General features: G+C 57.0%; 1 protein-coding gene across 2 annotated transcripts; it reads left to right on the top strand.

Moving 5' to 3' along the window:
• The first annotated feature begins 458 nt into the window (after positions 1–458).
• On the top strand, positions 459–14,516 carry AGTRAP (angiotensin II receptor associated protein). 2 transcript variants are annotated; one of them, XM_078452422.2, is made up of 5 exons: positions 459–606; positions 8,518–8,552; positions 10,288–10,393; positions 11,280–11,454; positions 12,835–14,516. In XM_078452422.2, exons 1-5 carry the CDS (start codon positions 580–582, stop codon positions 12,948–12,950), a joined length of 459 nt encoding a protein of 152 aa, XP_078308548.1. In that variant the 5' UTR covers positions 459–579; the 3' UTR covers positions 12,951–14,516. The 2 variants fall into 2 exon arrangements, with proteins under 2 accessions (XP_078308548.1, XP_078308547.1); XM_078452421.2 differs by having other exon boundaries at positions 460–606; positions 11,280–11,475.
• The last annotated feature ends 1,127 nt before the right edge of the window (positions 14,517–15,643 follow it).

The raw sequence follows: 15,643 nt of genomic DNA, 5'->3' as shown, positions 1-15,643 counted from the left end.
CTTCCTCAGGCTTCCCCATTGCAATACCCCTACGGCAACAGTCTTCCTTACCCGTCCAGCAAGTGTCAGAATAATTTTTTCATTATCAACAGGAATCAGTTCATTTAACCTCACCAGGATCCTATGAGGTAGGTATTGTCAGTGTCTCCACTTTGACGCCAGGAAGCAAGGAGGGGGGTACCCGCAGGGACGAGACCAGACACCAGCTGTGGGCACCTGGACGGTCCCCCCAATTCTTCAGCTGCAGGTGGTCCCCTCGATCCACCTGTCAGGTTACTAACCAGGCGAGATACTGCGCCCTTGGCGACACGAACCCCAGCGTTCTCCAACCGCCTGCGGGAACTGCCTCCGAGGCGGCCGGAGCTGGAAACCCGGAGGAGGGCGGGCGCCGCCGGACGCCGTCTCCTAGCAACGGGGCAGCGATCACGTGGCCCGCCTCACGTGGCCCGGAGCGGCTCTGGAGGTGGAGTGGCCGAAGCGGGGCGGGGCGGGGCAAGGCAAGTTTGCGCCCGGAGTTCGGAGCCCCGGAGCCCAGGAGCCCCCGCGGCCGCGGCGCAGGTGCCCTCCGCCTAGCTCGGGATGGAGCTCCCTACCGTGAACTTGAAGGTGGCGACGGGCAGGGCGGGGCGCGGGCGGGGCGGGCCCTCCAGAGTGTGTCGGGCGTTTGCTTTTTTTTTCCAAGAAGGATTTTAGAGGTGAGGGGATCAAGAGCTTGGGGCAAGAGGGGTAGTAGAGAGAAAGAGTGCGTGGAGCCGAGCCGGGAAGGAGATGCGCAGACCGGAAAAGGAAAGGGATCCAGGGAAGGGCCGGCAGGGAAGACCGCGAGGGAGCTGGAGGCGGCGGGGGCGGGAGGATCGCTTCGGCCCAGGAGCCCAGAATTCCCCCCGGAGAGGGTGGGAGGGGCGGACTTGGGGGCGGGCGCTGAGAGCCCGACGGGGGTCTCGGCGGCTGGACACCTGCCCTTTCCCAGAGAGAGGGGGGCAGACCTTTCACCTGCACGCCCAGCACCGCCCTGCGGCTTTGTTGGCTTAATCGGGTTAAGAAAAGCCGAAATTCCCAGACGAGTGCTTTTTCCAAAGTTGATCAGTGCAGCGTCCCTGTTTCTTAAGAAAACGGGAACTCCGAGAGAAGTTACTTAAAAGCAGAAAACCCCCACCGTATACACTTAGGAGGACGCTGAGAGCCTTTCTGGGGTGTCTTCATTTCCTGTGGCGTGTCCTCAGCTCCTCAAGATGCCAGCGGCTTCTTCATTTTCTCCCCGCCCACCGCCGGCGGCCTCCGCTTCTGGGCTGAGTTTGCCAGCGAGGGGCTGGGACCTTTAGCTCTGGGCAGCAAGGTGTGAGCCTTGGGCCAGACCTGCCATTTTGGGTCTGGGCGCCCTCCCCCTTGAGGCTATATCCAGGAATGGCCTCTTACTCCCCAGTGACGAAGCACTTAGCACGCGTGGCGTCCAGCACCAAAGGAATCTAACGCCTAGAGGGCTACAAGACAACACGTGATCCGTTTGCGGATTGTTAGACGGGGTCGTGTTCGGACTCCACATGGGCAGGTTTTCCTTAATGCCATTTGCCTCCCTGAAGCTTCCAGCCTAAGAGGTTTACAGGAGGGCAGCTGCGGTTTGTTGGGGTCAACATCCCCTGTGTTCCGGGCAGTTGTGAGTCAGTGCCGGCTGCCTTTTCTCTGATGACGGATTTGCCTACAATAATCGCTAGGAGAGAATCAGGTGAGGGGCAGAGCTGTGGGAATGGAGAGGGCAGGGAACCCTCCTCATTCCCAGGAGCCAGGTTGTTTACTCGATCGCAGCCACCTTCGATCGCAGCCACCTTCTGAGAAAGCCAATACTGTCACCTTTTTACAGAGGAGCAAACTTCCGGCTCAGGTCCGATAAGTAACCTGCCGAGGTCCCACAGGGATTCAGTGGCAGAGTCAGGCTTTGGACCAACTGGGGTCAGACTTCAAAGCCAGGTCCTTTCCTGGCCTCCAGTTAGGACTGACTTCTGCCTTGATGGTTTCCATCCACTGGGGGAGCCTTAGTCCCTTTGGGGCTTCCTTTGTTTTTGAGCAACTTCATGTGCCTAACAGGCCAAATGCACCCACAGGTTATGTCCTGGTATTCGGTGCCCCAGAGTGACATGGCTGGCTGTTCCCTAGGCAGAAACAAGACCCCATGTTTCCAAAGGTCACTGATGCTACCAGTCAGAGATAAGGAAGTACTAGGAGGCTCTGAGGGGACAGGTTTGCCAGGTAGCATACAGGACATCCAGCTGAATTTGAATTTCAGACCAACAACGAGTAACTTTTAGGCATAAGTATTAGGCAATATTCGGGACATACTAACAAACTGTTTATTAACCAAACTTCAGAGTTCACTGGGCGTTCTGTCTTGTTGTTGTTAAATCCGGCCACCCTATGGAGAGCGGCTGTTGACTCCTTCCCTGGAGGCACCAAAGTGGGATGTTCTGAGATCAGGACCCCCGGGGAGCCGGGAAAACGCACCCCTGTGGCCCCGCACCCCCTCATTTCATACATTCCTTGGCAACTGGTTGGATGCCGGCTTGTGCCCAGCCCAGCCAGAGTGGTCAGTGGTGACAGGTGAAAGAAACAGCTGCCACAGGCCCTTTACCCAAAGGGCAGCCCCTAACCGAGCCCCATCCGAGAGGCAAGTCCTCAGCTACAGAAATGACATTGCGACAAGCTGAGAACAGAGTAGACTTGGGTCCGTGAGGTCTTGTGAGAAAAGATCTTCGGGAGGAGGGGCCAGGGAATAGCAGCATTCGGTTAAAAATTAGGAAGCCGACTTCCTGACGGGAGTAACGAGGATGGCCGTGTGCTGAGGGCTGCCTCCCTGGCAGGCACTGTGTTGCGTGTTTCACGTACCTCTCTACCTCCCTGTGCCGCTAGATCCACATGACAACTCTATGACCCGGGCGTTATTGTCCCTACTTCACAGATGAGCAAACAGCAGTTCCAGGAGATCCGGTAACTTGCCCGAGATCACACAGCTTCTACATCATGGAGCCAGGATCAGATCCAAATCTTTGGCCTCATTGCCCAGGCAGTTAACCACCGCCCGACTCTGCCTCCCTGCTGTGGCGTTCCTGACGTGGGTCCCTCAGCCTTAGCTGCCCTGGGCGGTCTTACTGCCTCACGTAACAGGCTGCTGAATGTTTACACAGGACTCATAGAACTATATTCCAGACATTGATCTGTATAGGTTGACCTTAGCTCTGTCTACCACCTGTCTAGGAATCTCCCCCACACCCAACCCCATTCGTCCATGGGCCCTCTAGTGGCAAACAAGGGGTCTAAGTCATGGTCCACATGACCGCTTGGGTTCCCCTTAGCCTTCCCTTCTGCTTAAACCTCATTTCCATCCACCCTTGCCTTTCTCCTCCAGATCCCGACCGTGTAGCATAGACTTTGCTACTTATTAGCTGTGTGACCTTGAACAGGTTTCTTAACCTGAGTATCAGTTTCCTCGCTGTAAAAAGAGGATAAAAATAAACGCTACCTTCTAGGGTGCTAAGAGAAGGATCCAGTGGTCCAGAAGTTGGTGGAGCATTACATTTTTTTTTAATGTTTATTTTTGAGACAGAGAGACAGAGCATGAACGGGGGAGGGTCAGAGAGAGAGGGAGACACAGAATCTGAAGCAGGTTCCAGGCTCTGAGCTGTCAGCACAGAGCCCAACGTGGGGCTCGAACTCATGGACCGTGAGATCGTGACCTGAGCCGAAATCCAGGGTCGGACGCTTAACTGACTGAGCCACCCAGGCACCCTGGGGCATTACATTTTTATTAGCAGAAAAACTCAGACCAGACAGACCGATTCGGAGATTTGCATCTGAGCTCTCTTGCTTATAAGTGTTCCAGTTTGGGCCAGTGACCTAATCTCTCACTGCCTCCGTTTCTTCACAAGTAAAAGAACCTTCATACTCTCTCCCCCATACAGTTGCAGGGTGACATGGTCCAAGTGTTCAGGGCAGTGTAGACACATGGCAGACAGGTCCTCATCAGTAACAGGAATTGTGTTATTGACGCTGTTCCAAGATGCCTGTTCACGGGGGTACTTGGCATGACTGGATACGTACAGTAACTATCAGACGCTGTCTCTCTACAGTTGAGGCACCCCGCTGGGACATATGGGGACATAGGTATTGCCTCCATTTCACAGAGAAGGACCCTGGGGCACAGACACAAAGGGACATGGCCCCTGGATCAGAACCCAGGTCTCCAGTCCAGCATCCTGTGACCCCTGGCTGCCGTGGCCCATTGGCCCTCCCCTCCCCAGTCTTCTGACACATTGGATGCTCCCTGGGGAAGAGCCAGGCAGGCCCCCTGTGCCGAGCACTGTATGAAGAGTCCAGGAGCTCAGGTCTCTGTCCTCTTGCCCAGCCAGGAAGGGCTGCCCAGGCACGTTCTCAGAGCCCAGCGCCCCCCCCCCCGCCCCATCCCCCAGTCTCTCAGGCAGTACCTGAGAATCCCTGGTGTCCCCTTGGTTCCCAGAAACCTCCCCAACAGCCGGCAGACAGTTCTCTGTGCTGAGATGAGTCACTGTTCCCTCCTGTGTCGGGAAGGGCAGGGCCCATTTGGCTCGGTGTCTGGTTGGAGCTCTCCTGGACTCTAGGCCTGGGTGGGCGTGTCCTCTCACTACAAAGATGAGGAAACTGAGGCTTAGTCTTCTGTGGGTTCCTTTTCCCAGGGCCTTAAGAGACATGATCAAAAGGTGCTTAATTTCTTCAGTATTTATAAAACAAAAATGATGTCTGTCACATGGTGGGGACACCCTGTGTCTTCAAGGATCCTCAGTATTTCCAGGTTGCACTCTTTTCTTCCCCAAACAGATGGCATAGTTTTGGACGTTAGGCAGGCGCTCGCTGCATTTACAGGTCTTTTCGGCTCCAGGACAAATCTTTATCTCACAGGTGACACAGAGCGATTTCCCCACAGGCTTGCCTGGGCATCGGCGGGCACCCTGGGGGCCTGCTCCTCATCCAGCTCCCCTTAATCAGGCAGAGCTCTGCGGGGCCCGTTGTGTGCATGGTCTGAATGGAGGAAGCAGAGCACTTGGAAATTAAGACGGTTCCTGGAATAGAAGCCAGCAGTGCGGAAGGCTTAGGTGTTGATTTTCAGGAGGAAGGTGGTGATGTGAGCTGCCTCCCCTGTGCTGTCTTTCTCAGTGTCTTCTCTTAGTCCAAAAGCCGGACACCAGGACTCTCGCGACTGGTCACGTGCTGTGGCCTTCGAGGCAAGACTTCTCCCCTCTTGTGGGTAGGGTTTCCTGTTAAGACAGACCGGGTGGTGGTGGTTAGCTCTTGAGATAAAGATCAGAATTCTTTCCCACACCTCCCAGGCCCAGCCCTGCCCACCCCCCAGCTTCCTGTCCGTCCTCTGCTCTCCTCTTCGGTCCGACTGCATTGGCTTCTTTTCAGTTTCCAGAAGGTTCCATGTTTCCTTCTGCCACAGAGCCTTTGCAGGCTCCGTCCCTTCTGCTTGAAAGGCTCTTCTTTGATCTTTGCCCCTAGTTAATCCCCTGCTTAAAAGTCACTCCCGGGGCACCTGGGTGGCCCAGTGGGTTGAGCTTCTGACTTTGGCTCAGGTCATGATCTTGCAGTTCACGAGTTCGAGCCCCGTGTCGGCTCTGGGCTGACACCTCGGGGCCTGGAGCCTGTTTCGGATTCTGTGTCTCCCTTCTCGCTCTGCCCCTTCCCTGCTCGTGCTTTCTCTCTCTCTCTCAAAACTAAATAAACATAAAAAAAAAATTTGTTTTAAAGTCATTCCCTCAGAACCACCCCACGGCCCCACCCCACCCGGCTGTAGAATGGGTCTCCGGTTCCTTTGCTATCACCCTCCTTCTGGAAGAGGTTCTCACTGGAGCCTTCGTTTCTAAGGTGATGATCTGATCAGCAGGTGTCCTCCACCATGTAAAAGTTCTGGAAGGCCCGCAGGGCACCACATCTCCTCTGCTCACCGTTGAGTCCCCAGGGCGGGTGCCTAGCAGGTGCCAGGGATGCCGGGTTAAAGTTTAAATGCCTGAGAAAAGGAGCACCATGAGATCGCATCTCTTAAGCCTCTGGGAAAAAAAAAAAAAAACAACCTATGGCAGGGGTACCCGCGTAGCTCAGTCGGTTAAGCATCTGACTCTGGATTTCAGCTCAGGTCGTGACCTCATGGTTCATGAGATCCTCTATTTTCTCATGTTGCCCTACTTTATGCCCCGTGTCAGGCTCTGCACTGACAGCACGGACCCTGCTTGGGATTCTCTCTCTCTCTGCCCCTCCCCCCTCTCAAAATAAATAAACATTAAAAAAATAAATAAAAGGAAAGGGTGCCTGGGTGGCTCAGTTAAGCATTGACTTCAGCTCAGGTCATGATCTCGTGGTCCGTGGGTTCGAGCCCCGCGTGGGGCTCTGTGCTGACAGCTCAGAGCCCGGAGCCTGCTTCGGATTCTCTGTCTCCCTCTCTCTCTCTCTGCCCCTCCCCTGCTCACGCTCTGTCTCTCTCTGTCTCTCAAAAATAAACAAACATTGCAAAAAACATTTTAACAACCCCGTGGCAGACTAAGACTTCTCTGCCTCAGTTTCCCCATCTTTGTAACGGGAAGAGCACATCTGCCCAGGCCCAGAGAAGCCTGGCAGTCAGACAACACTGGGCTAATGGTCAGATTTGAATCTGTTGAGTGGCTCTGCCACTGACTTACCTCTGAGCCTCAGTTTTCTCAACTGTAAATGGCACCTCCACGGACTGTAAGAATGAGGTGCGTCCGTGTATAGAAAGTACCTAGTACGGGGGTCTGACACTTAGGAAGCGCTCGGTAGTAAACAAAGGTAGCCAGTCATGAAGATTCCTTTTTCTTTTTTAAGTTTTATTTATTTAAGTAATCTCTACACCCAACGTGGGGCTCGAACTCCCAGCCCTGAGGTCAAGAGTCAGATGCTCTAACGACTGAGCCAGCCAGGTGCCCCTCGAAGATTCCTTCTAGCGCCAGCCTTCCATACTGTACAGACTTGTTTTTTTCAGAGTCTTGGGACCTCCATAAAGTCAGGAGCATCAGTCCTTACAGAACTATTCTCCTAGTCTGTTGAGCTTTTGGGCCATGGCACCAAAGCTTTTTTGGTTCACTCGCACTGGGGCGGAACATCCCAGCCATCTTCTCTGGATTTCACCTCCCCCATGTGCAGAAAATGTCCACATTTGTCGAAAGTTCAAATGGCTTTGCTCCGCTGAAAGCCCGGGCCTCCGCTGCAAAGTTGGGTGCCCTGGAGGCACACTTACAATTGAACTCTGGTTTTACCACTTGCCATCTATGGAATCCGGATCGACTTGATATTCCTCGGAGACTAGTTTTCCCATCTGTAAAATGGGAATGATCTTTTATTTTATTTAATTTTATGAAGTAATCGCTACCCACGCAACGTGGGCTTGAACTCATGACCCAGAGATCCAGAGCTGAATGCTCCCCCAACTGAGCTAGCCAGGCCCCCCAAAATGGGAATGAGCTTCGTGTCCGTTCCAGAGGCTGTTCTGAGGCCCCAAGGAGGTTGTGTAAGGCTTTTGGCACAGAGTATGTGCACAGTAAGTGGTAACTCCTCTCGAGGGGCTTCTCCCTCCCTAGCCAGGGTTCTTTCTTGCAGGTGGCGACCCCCACTTCTGCCCTTTCACCAGTCCAGAAGCCGGGGCCGTTCACTATACACCCGTGCTCTGCCTGCCCTGGCTCTCCGCTCTCCGGGCCGGCGGGCACGCTATCCCCTCCCCATGCTCTCGGCGTTCCCCCCCCTCCCAGCTTGACCCCCACCAATCCCTTGAGTAACTCCTTCAGGGTCCCCCATCCACCACTGGGACCCCATTGAAGCTCCTGACTTGGGGCTCCTGGCCCCCCATGGGTTCAGCACCACTCCCTCTTCCCCTTCCTGCCTCCCCGTTCCTGTTGTCACGCGCCAGCTCAGAACACCTTTCTCTCCTCCCCTTTGCCTGGCGGGTCCCCGCTTACCCCTTAACACCGAGTGCCCTCCTTCGGAAACGCCAACTCACAGCCGCCCTGCCCTCCCCATAGCATCTGCTCCCTCCTCCGTCTGCTTTCCAAGCAGGGCCCTTTTGATTACCAGGAGGAGAGACCAGTTCCAGTAATGGGGGCTGTGATTTTAAGGACATCTGGGGCGATAAGAGGGGTGGAATAGTGTAGACATTTAGAAAAGAAGCCAGAGGGATTTTTTTTTTTTCTTAAACCATACCAGGTTACTTCGTTGCAGAAAAGCCTTTGGTGGCGTCCCCTCCATGCACTGAGGATGAAATCCACGTTCCTTGCCGAGACCCTCAAGGCCTGCCTCCCCACCCCCAACCCTCCTCTCCTCCTGCTCTTCCCCTCCTGTGTTTGCGAAGCCCTCTTAGGTGCTAGACAGGGGCTTGCGTCCTGTGTTTTCTGGCTGCAAAAGCTCCGCCGCGCCCCCCCCCCCCCCCCAGCCATCTGGTGGTCACATTCATAGATCTTTTCTTTCCCTCTCCCCTATTCTGTGCCGCAGACGATCCTCCTGGTTCACTGGCTGCTGACGACCTGGTGAGTGACTCCACAGGTGTCCCGGCTGTGTGTCCACCTGTCTCCCGGGATCTGGGTGCACATATCGCCAGGGTCTTGTCCGTGTGTCGCTTGGGTCTTGTCCGCGGGTCTCCTGGCCAGTTCCAAAGCCAAATAGCACCTCCGCCAAGAACGTCCTCAGCAAGCTCCCCACGTCCCAAGAATGTATGAGGGGCAGGCAGTTTCCAGAGGAAACTTAGACCCCCTGAGTCATTTTCTCACCTGCACAATGACGGTATTACCGATACCCCTCCTTACCTTGTAAGGTCGCTGGAAGGTGAAAGCATAGCTTTAGAAACTGTCATAACCGCTAACATTTATTGAGGGTGTCTCGGGGCTGGCCGCTGGGCTGAGCGCCTTCTGTGGCTTAGCTCAGTGGCTCAGCAAGTAGATATTGTATGAGCTGAGAGACGCAGGGTGGTCACTTGCTTGGGGACAGACCCTTACTCTTCCATCACACTCCTGCCCAGAGATGGCAGATTCAGGATTAGATGGACCCGGGCAGGTCCTGGCCCAGCCAGGGTCCAGCCGGGTTGCCTTAGGCAAGTGGCCCACCCACCGCTTGGGGCCTTGGTTTCCATCTGTCAGATGGGTATATGGATGGCGCATCCCTCAGGAGCTGTGGGGGAGAGGCGTGGCAGTGCTCATCCCACACTCCCTGGGGCCACAAAGGGAGGCTCGAGGATTGCAGGGCTGATTTTCATAATTGCCGCCTAATGAAATAGACGGTTGAGCTGCTGGGGAGATTTCTCTGCCAAACCAGGACTGGAAACAGGTGAGCCTCTGTGTGCATTTTGCAGACTTCAAGGTACACTGCCTGCGTCAATGGCGGTGTCTTCCAGTGTCTTCTGCAAAAGGGCTAAGGCTGTTGGAGTTCAAATCCCAGCTCCCCCACTTAGAAGCCGAGTGGCCCTGGGCACGTTACCTGATCTCTCTGTGCCTCACCTTCCTCATGTTTAAAAACGAGGCCGGTAATTTGTGCTCCCTTTCTAGAGTTGCGAACATAAATGCACATAGATGAGTTCCTTTAAAGCATCTAGAACTGTGCTAGTCGCTAGCAGGGCCTCTGTGCTAATAGCGTCATTGGGTTGACAGGTCGTAAACACATCCGTCGGGAGTTGGTAACGATCCCCCAGAACAGAAGATACGGGCGGGTGTTGTGTTAGAAAGTGACAAGGTGGTACTTAAAATTAGGTGGTCGGGGAAAGAGTCTCAGAGGTAACGTTTGGGCTGAGACTAAAGTAACACAACAGGGCCAAGTGTTCAGGGTAGAGGACACAGCACGGGCAGTGGCTGGGCCGTAAGAGAGTCTGTGTCACGGGCCGGATCCCACAGGGCTCCTTAGGCCACGGGAAGGGTCTGTATTTCACTGCAAGTGGGACGGGAAACTGCTGGAGAATTCTTAGCAGGAGAGCGACATCGTCGCCCCTGGAAGGGCAGGAATGGAAGTGAGAGACCGGTGGGCAGAGGCCACAGAGATCAATCCCTGGATGTATCCAGGGGAGGATGGTGTTTTGGAGCTGGAGGGATATGGCCGGATTCGGGGTCCCTTTGGGAAGTGACGCCACGGGGATTTGCTTGCTGACATTTCCAGGGCAGGGGAGGTGCCCTGGAGCCGAGCAGACGGCACGTCAGAGGGTCCTGAGGCCCGGGAGCTGGAGGGGGCGGGCACCTGGGGGGCGGTCACCTCATGTGACTCCGGTGCCTCTTCCCACAGGGGCTGCATAGCGTTCGAGGGCCCCTATCCCTGGGCAAACTTCACCATCCTGGCCTTGGGCGTGTGGGCCGTTGCTCAGAGGGACTCCATCGACGCCATAAGCCTGGTGAGGCGGGGGACGCAGCGAGAGGACTGGCTTCAGGGTGGTCGTGGCCCCCCCCCCCCCCCCCCGGTCTCCCCCTCACCCATCCGGATCCTCTCTCCTCTTCGTGCCCCCGTTTTCCATTCTCTAAAGCCTTGTGAATAAGCCCACCCAGGCTACCAGCCCGCGTGTGTCTTCACTAGCCTGGCCTGCTTCTCGGCCTGCCGGGCCCAGAGCGCCCCGAGTCTGCTCGGGGCCTTCCCCGAGAGAGTGGCACGGGTGGGGTCCCCCCAGGCGCCCCAGAGTGGCCGCTCCTCGATGGCACTGGACCCCTTTCCTGTAACCCGCCTCTAGGTTCTGGTGGGGAGGGATGGGGCTGGAGACCCACGAAGAGGGAGCTCCTGTACTTACGAGGTCAGAGTGGACACAGCCCTGCTGAGCCCTGTCATGGACACCCGCTGCGCCCCGGCGGGCGGTGGGCGCTCCAGCACCGGCCCGTCAGGATGACCGAGGAAGGGCCTCCCTGGTGCTGGAGACAGATTGGGTGAGCTCCAAGGGACCTCTGTCTTGGAGGTTCTGGAGCTAAGGCTCGTGCCCCATCATGGCCTCAAGGGCAACAGGGGCAGTGGTGGGGGGTGGGGCTCTGGTGGAGCCACAGGCTAGGTGCGGACCGGGTCCCCGCGTCCCCACGTCCCCGTACTCGGTGCTACAGTCCTCGGGCAGGCGCCTCATCCACAGGGTCCTGCCTGCTTGCTGATGTGTTTTGCAGCAAAGCCTGAGGACACAGGAGGGCACAGACAGAGCTTCCGGTCGGGGGGCGGGGGCATGAGGGCATGATAGGGCACCGGCACGCTCTTAAGCCCTGGTGACACGTGGTCACCACGGGCCCTGCGCCTGGCCTGTCTTGCAGTTTCTGGGTGGCTTGGCGGCCACCATCTTCCTGGACATCGTCCACATCAGCATCTTCTACCAGCGGACCGGCTTCTCGGACACGGAGCGCTTTGGTGCCGGCATGGCCATCCTCAGCCTGCTCCTCAAGCCCTTGTCCTGCTGCTTCGTCTACCACATGTACCGGGAGCGCGGGGGTGAGCTCCTGCTCCATATTGGTGAGGCCACCACCTGCGGCCGGCTCCCTGACTGTCCTGTCCCCGGCCCAGGTGCTGGCAGCGCCTTCCTCGTCTCCCCTGACTCTGTCTAGCCTGGCCCACAGCCCCTGCCCGAGTGGGCCGTCCTTGCCCTGGGGACAAAGGCTCAAGGTGCAGGGAGGAGTGTGGTGTGGACGCTGAACCCCAGACCAGGAGACGTACAAGCTCTGGCTTCTGCTGCACCAGCCCTGTGCTCCCAATCCAGCCTGCTGGGAGCTTTCCCCGGCATCAGGCCGCGGGCAGAGTTGGGGGTGGCGACCGGACCCCCCTCTTAGCCCGAGCACGGATACGGCTGGGTGTGCCCCAGTTCCGAGGCAGCTCTGGGCGGTAGCAGCCTGGAGCCTCCCCTCCTGCCATGTGGGGTCTGGGTGGCCAAGGAAGAAGGCGCTGGCATGGCATGGGCCGCGGGAGCCTCGGCTGAGCCCCGGGTGCTCTCCCTGCTGACATCTGTGTCACCCCGCCCCGGCCCACTGCTACCCCTCCAACACCGGCTTTGAGCTGTACCCCTCTCATGGTGGCCAGGCCGTTCTCCTGTTCTCTCTGACATCTCATCTCAGACAAGTAGGGGGAGGCTGGGGGGCAGTCTTGCCCTGTTCCGTCTGGAGAAGAGAGGCCCAGAGGGGCCCATGACCTGCCCAGGGGAGCAGCCGGGCCAGGGCAGGGGTGGCCTGTGGCCTCCCCCTGGCTGACCTCAGCACTGCCGGGGGGTTGGGGGAGCCAGTAACGTTCCTCCCGTTGGACACATGAAGGAGCTGGCGCCCTTAGCCCTTGGGACCTGCTCCGGATCACGGGACAGATGTGCAGGGCAGGGATGGGAGGGAGGGCATGGGCACCTCGAACCCTCTCACCTACCTGGCACCCCCAGCCCAGCGCTCTGGGCTCTGCGGCTGTGCCAGCTCTGGGCCTTCTGGACGCAGTAACACGGTGTCCATTGTGCCTCGGAGAGGAGCCTGTGGGCCCAGGGCTGGGCACCCTCTCCTCGAGTTGCTAAGCGTGCACTGTGCAGGGCCAAGCGTGGTGGCCGAGAGCACTCGTGCTGCCTTGGCTTGACTCTTAGTGTCCCCAGCTTCAAGCTCCCTGCTCGCAGGCAAGTCAGTCCACCTCTTTGACCCTCAGTTTTCCCGTCTGTAAAGCGGGGGCAACAAGACGCCTGCTCTGTAGGGATATGGGAGGATTGGCTGCACATATGCCAGTAGCTTGGAGGCGGTGCTCTCGCCATCCCTGTCCCAGGGCCCTCCTGGTGGGGGTGGGTGGGTAGAACATCGCGAGTCCTCACCCTTCATTTTTTTCTCCCCTACCCCCATGTCCCCCCGCCCCTAGGTTTCCTCGGACCGTCACAGGAGCGCAGCGACTACCAGACGATTGACTCATCAGAGGCACCCGCGGACCCTTTCGGAGGCTCGGAGAGCAGGGGTCACGCCCCGCAAGGGTACTGAAGCCAGGCTGCTTTGCCGGGCCCCAGCCTGGGGCCAGTATGACAGACCGTGGAGGCGGCTCAGGCTGCACCACCTTCCTTGCGCCTCGGATGGTGTTCTAGATGCCCCCCCCGCCTCGCCCACCTTGGACTGTGTTCTCCTGTTCCTCATCTCAGGGGTTGCCTGAATCAGGTGCCCCGAGTGGCCAGGAGCCCCATGCATACCTGTCCCAGACTCCCTGAGACCTCCTCTCCCTTCAGGGTAGCTCACTGGCCCGTGCCAGTGAGGCTGGGAACCTGGTCTCTCCTCACCCGCCCGTGCAGCCCCAGGCCGAGCTCCGCCTGGGCCAGGCCTTGCCCACAGTTTGTTGACCCCACCCGCAGAAGCTCTGAGAGCTTTAAGTGGTACTCAGCCCTCAGTCCCAGGAGCAGTGCAGCGTGGCAGTGAGGTCCCTGGGCTTCTCGCTGCCTGGTCACTCGGTGCTTGGGGACCTTGGGGCCGGAGACGGAGGGGTGTCGGCAGCACCTGAGACCCTCTGCAGCCTCCAGCTGCCCTTCCCAGAGCCACGGCATTAAAAGCTTGGGGAATCTGTAGCTGGGTGTGTTTTGAGCCACGTTTAATCTCCCAGCCGGGCTGGGTCCGGGACCTGTCATTCCTGAGATTTCTCCTTTGAGTCCCCAGGGAAACTGGGCTTAGTTGCCAGTTCTGTCGTGGCGGGAGGAAGCCTGGGCTCACGACCAGCTGGGCCTGCCGTGCACCCAGCTTTGCCCTCGCCGGGGCCTGGGCAGAGGAGGGCCCTCTTTGGTGTGGCAGACGGGCATGTGTGTCTCTGAATCAGATGACTTGGGTATTGGTTTGAATCCCTCTCTGCCACTTCCTGGCTATGTGCCTTTGAGCAACTTAACATCTCTGACCTCAGTGTCTTCTGGAAAAGGGCTAATGCCTGCCCGGAGGGTGATGCCACACACAAAGAGTGCAATGCCTGGCCCTTGGAAAGTTCCCAAAGTAACAGCATTGGTGGGTTGCTCCTTGAGCCTGTGATGACGTGGGGTCAGTAGGCAAAGGGTGACATCTCCCTGGCAGACCCTGTGTCTTGGTGTGAGGGCTGAGCAGGACCAACACCTGTCCAGAAGCCCCAAGCGTCCCGTGGCCAGGGTCCCGCTCCACTCCCACTGGACTGAGTGTTGATCTCCGGGCCTCATGTGCCTGGACTTCCCCAGGCCGTCCTGGATTGTCCCCGGCACAAAGAGATCAAAGCCTAGTGCACAACCCCACCATCCTCCTGTGTCCATCTGTCCTAAGGGGCTTAGTGCCTGCTGCGGCAAGTGCCTGGGGCTGCAGGGCTGAACCCTGGTGCCTGCTCTCAGGGAATAGACATTAGGAGTCCGCTGTCAGGAGGCAGGAGCTCCGAAAGGAACCTCTGGGACCGAACCTGTGCTCTGGACCAAGGGTTGGTGAGTGGCTGCAGCTGTAAGAAACCTGGAACTAGCTTCACCATCAGAAGGGGACGGATAGATAATCCGTGCTGTATTCATCCTGTGGCTATGGTTCAGCAGTTCAAATGAATAAACCAGACCAATTTCTTTTTTTCTTTTATTTATTTTTTATTTTTTATTTTTTTTTTAATTTTTTTTCAACGTTTTTTTTTTTTTTTTTTTTTTTATTTTTGGGACAGAGAGAGACAGAGCATGAACGGGGGAGGGGCAGAGAGAGAGGGAGACACAGAATCGGAAACAGGCTCCAGGCTCCGAGCCATCAGCCCAGAGCCTGACGCGGGGCTCGAACTCACGGACCGCGAGATCGTGACCTGGCTGAAGTCGGACGCTTAACCGACTGCGCCACCCAGGCGCCCCTCTTTTTTTCTTTTAAAGTTTATTTTATGAGAGAGAGCGAGAGTGCAAGCAGGGGAGGAGCAGAGAGAGAGAGAGAGAGAGAGAGAGAGAGAGAGAGAGAGAGGGAATCCCAAGCAGGCTCCTCGCTGGTAGTGCAGAGCCCATCGTGGATCTCGATCTCACAAACTGCAAGATCATGACCTGAGCCAAAATCGAGAGTCGGATGCTCAACCAACTGAGCCACCCAGGCGCCCCAGACCTATTTCTTATGGACATCGGTCCCCCTGTTGTGAGCAAAACAGGTTGCAGAATGGCGTGTGCAATATGAGAGTGTTAGCATGACTTTAAAAACCTCCAAGCAATCCTGTATGTCGTTCATGAGGGTACGTGTGGTGAAATATTGAAGAGTGGACTGGAAGGAAACACCCCTCAAGGTCATGGTTGAGGCGGCCTTGGGTTGGGGAGGGGTGTGGCCTTCGAGGAATGGGACTAAAACCCAAGTTCCAATTCTCTGGTTTCTACCAGTTCCTGGCACATGGGAGGCCTCCAGTAGGCACGTGCTCCCGTGTGTATGTTGTGAATATGTCAGATTTCCAAAGGGAATGAAAAGGTGAGGGGGGTGGGGGTGGGGGGGGACAGCTAAGAGAGCCTGTGTCAAGCAGAGGGGATAGTATAGCCAGAGATCCCTCAAGTCTGACCGGATCTTTATGGGGGGCAGAGGAAGGTTCCTATCCTAGGTGGGCATCCCCAGAAGCAGACCCTGAATGCAGCGTGTGACTCAGTACAAAGCAAGGGAGCTGGGCTTTCCGGTCACTGGCCAAGGGCTGCTCCGGGGGCGGGGGACTGTGACTTAAACTTCCAGGCTACTCTGGCGCCCTGACC

The sequence above is a fragment of the Panthera onca genome, chromosome C1 (assembly GCF_046562875.1).
Source record: "Panthera onca isolate mPanOnc1 chromosome C1, mPanOnc1 haplotype 2, whole genome shotgun sequence".
Lineage (NCBI taxonomy): Eukaryota > Metazoa > Chordata > Mammalia > Carnivora > Felidae > Panthera > Panthera onca.
This window is presented reverse-complemented; position numbering and strand designations above follow the sequence as displayed.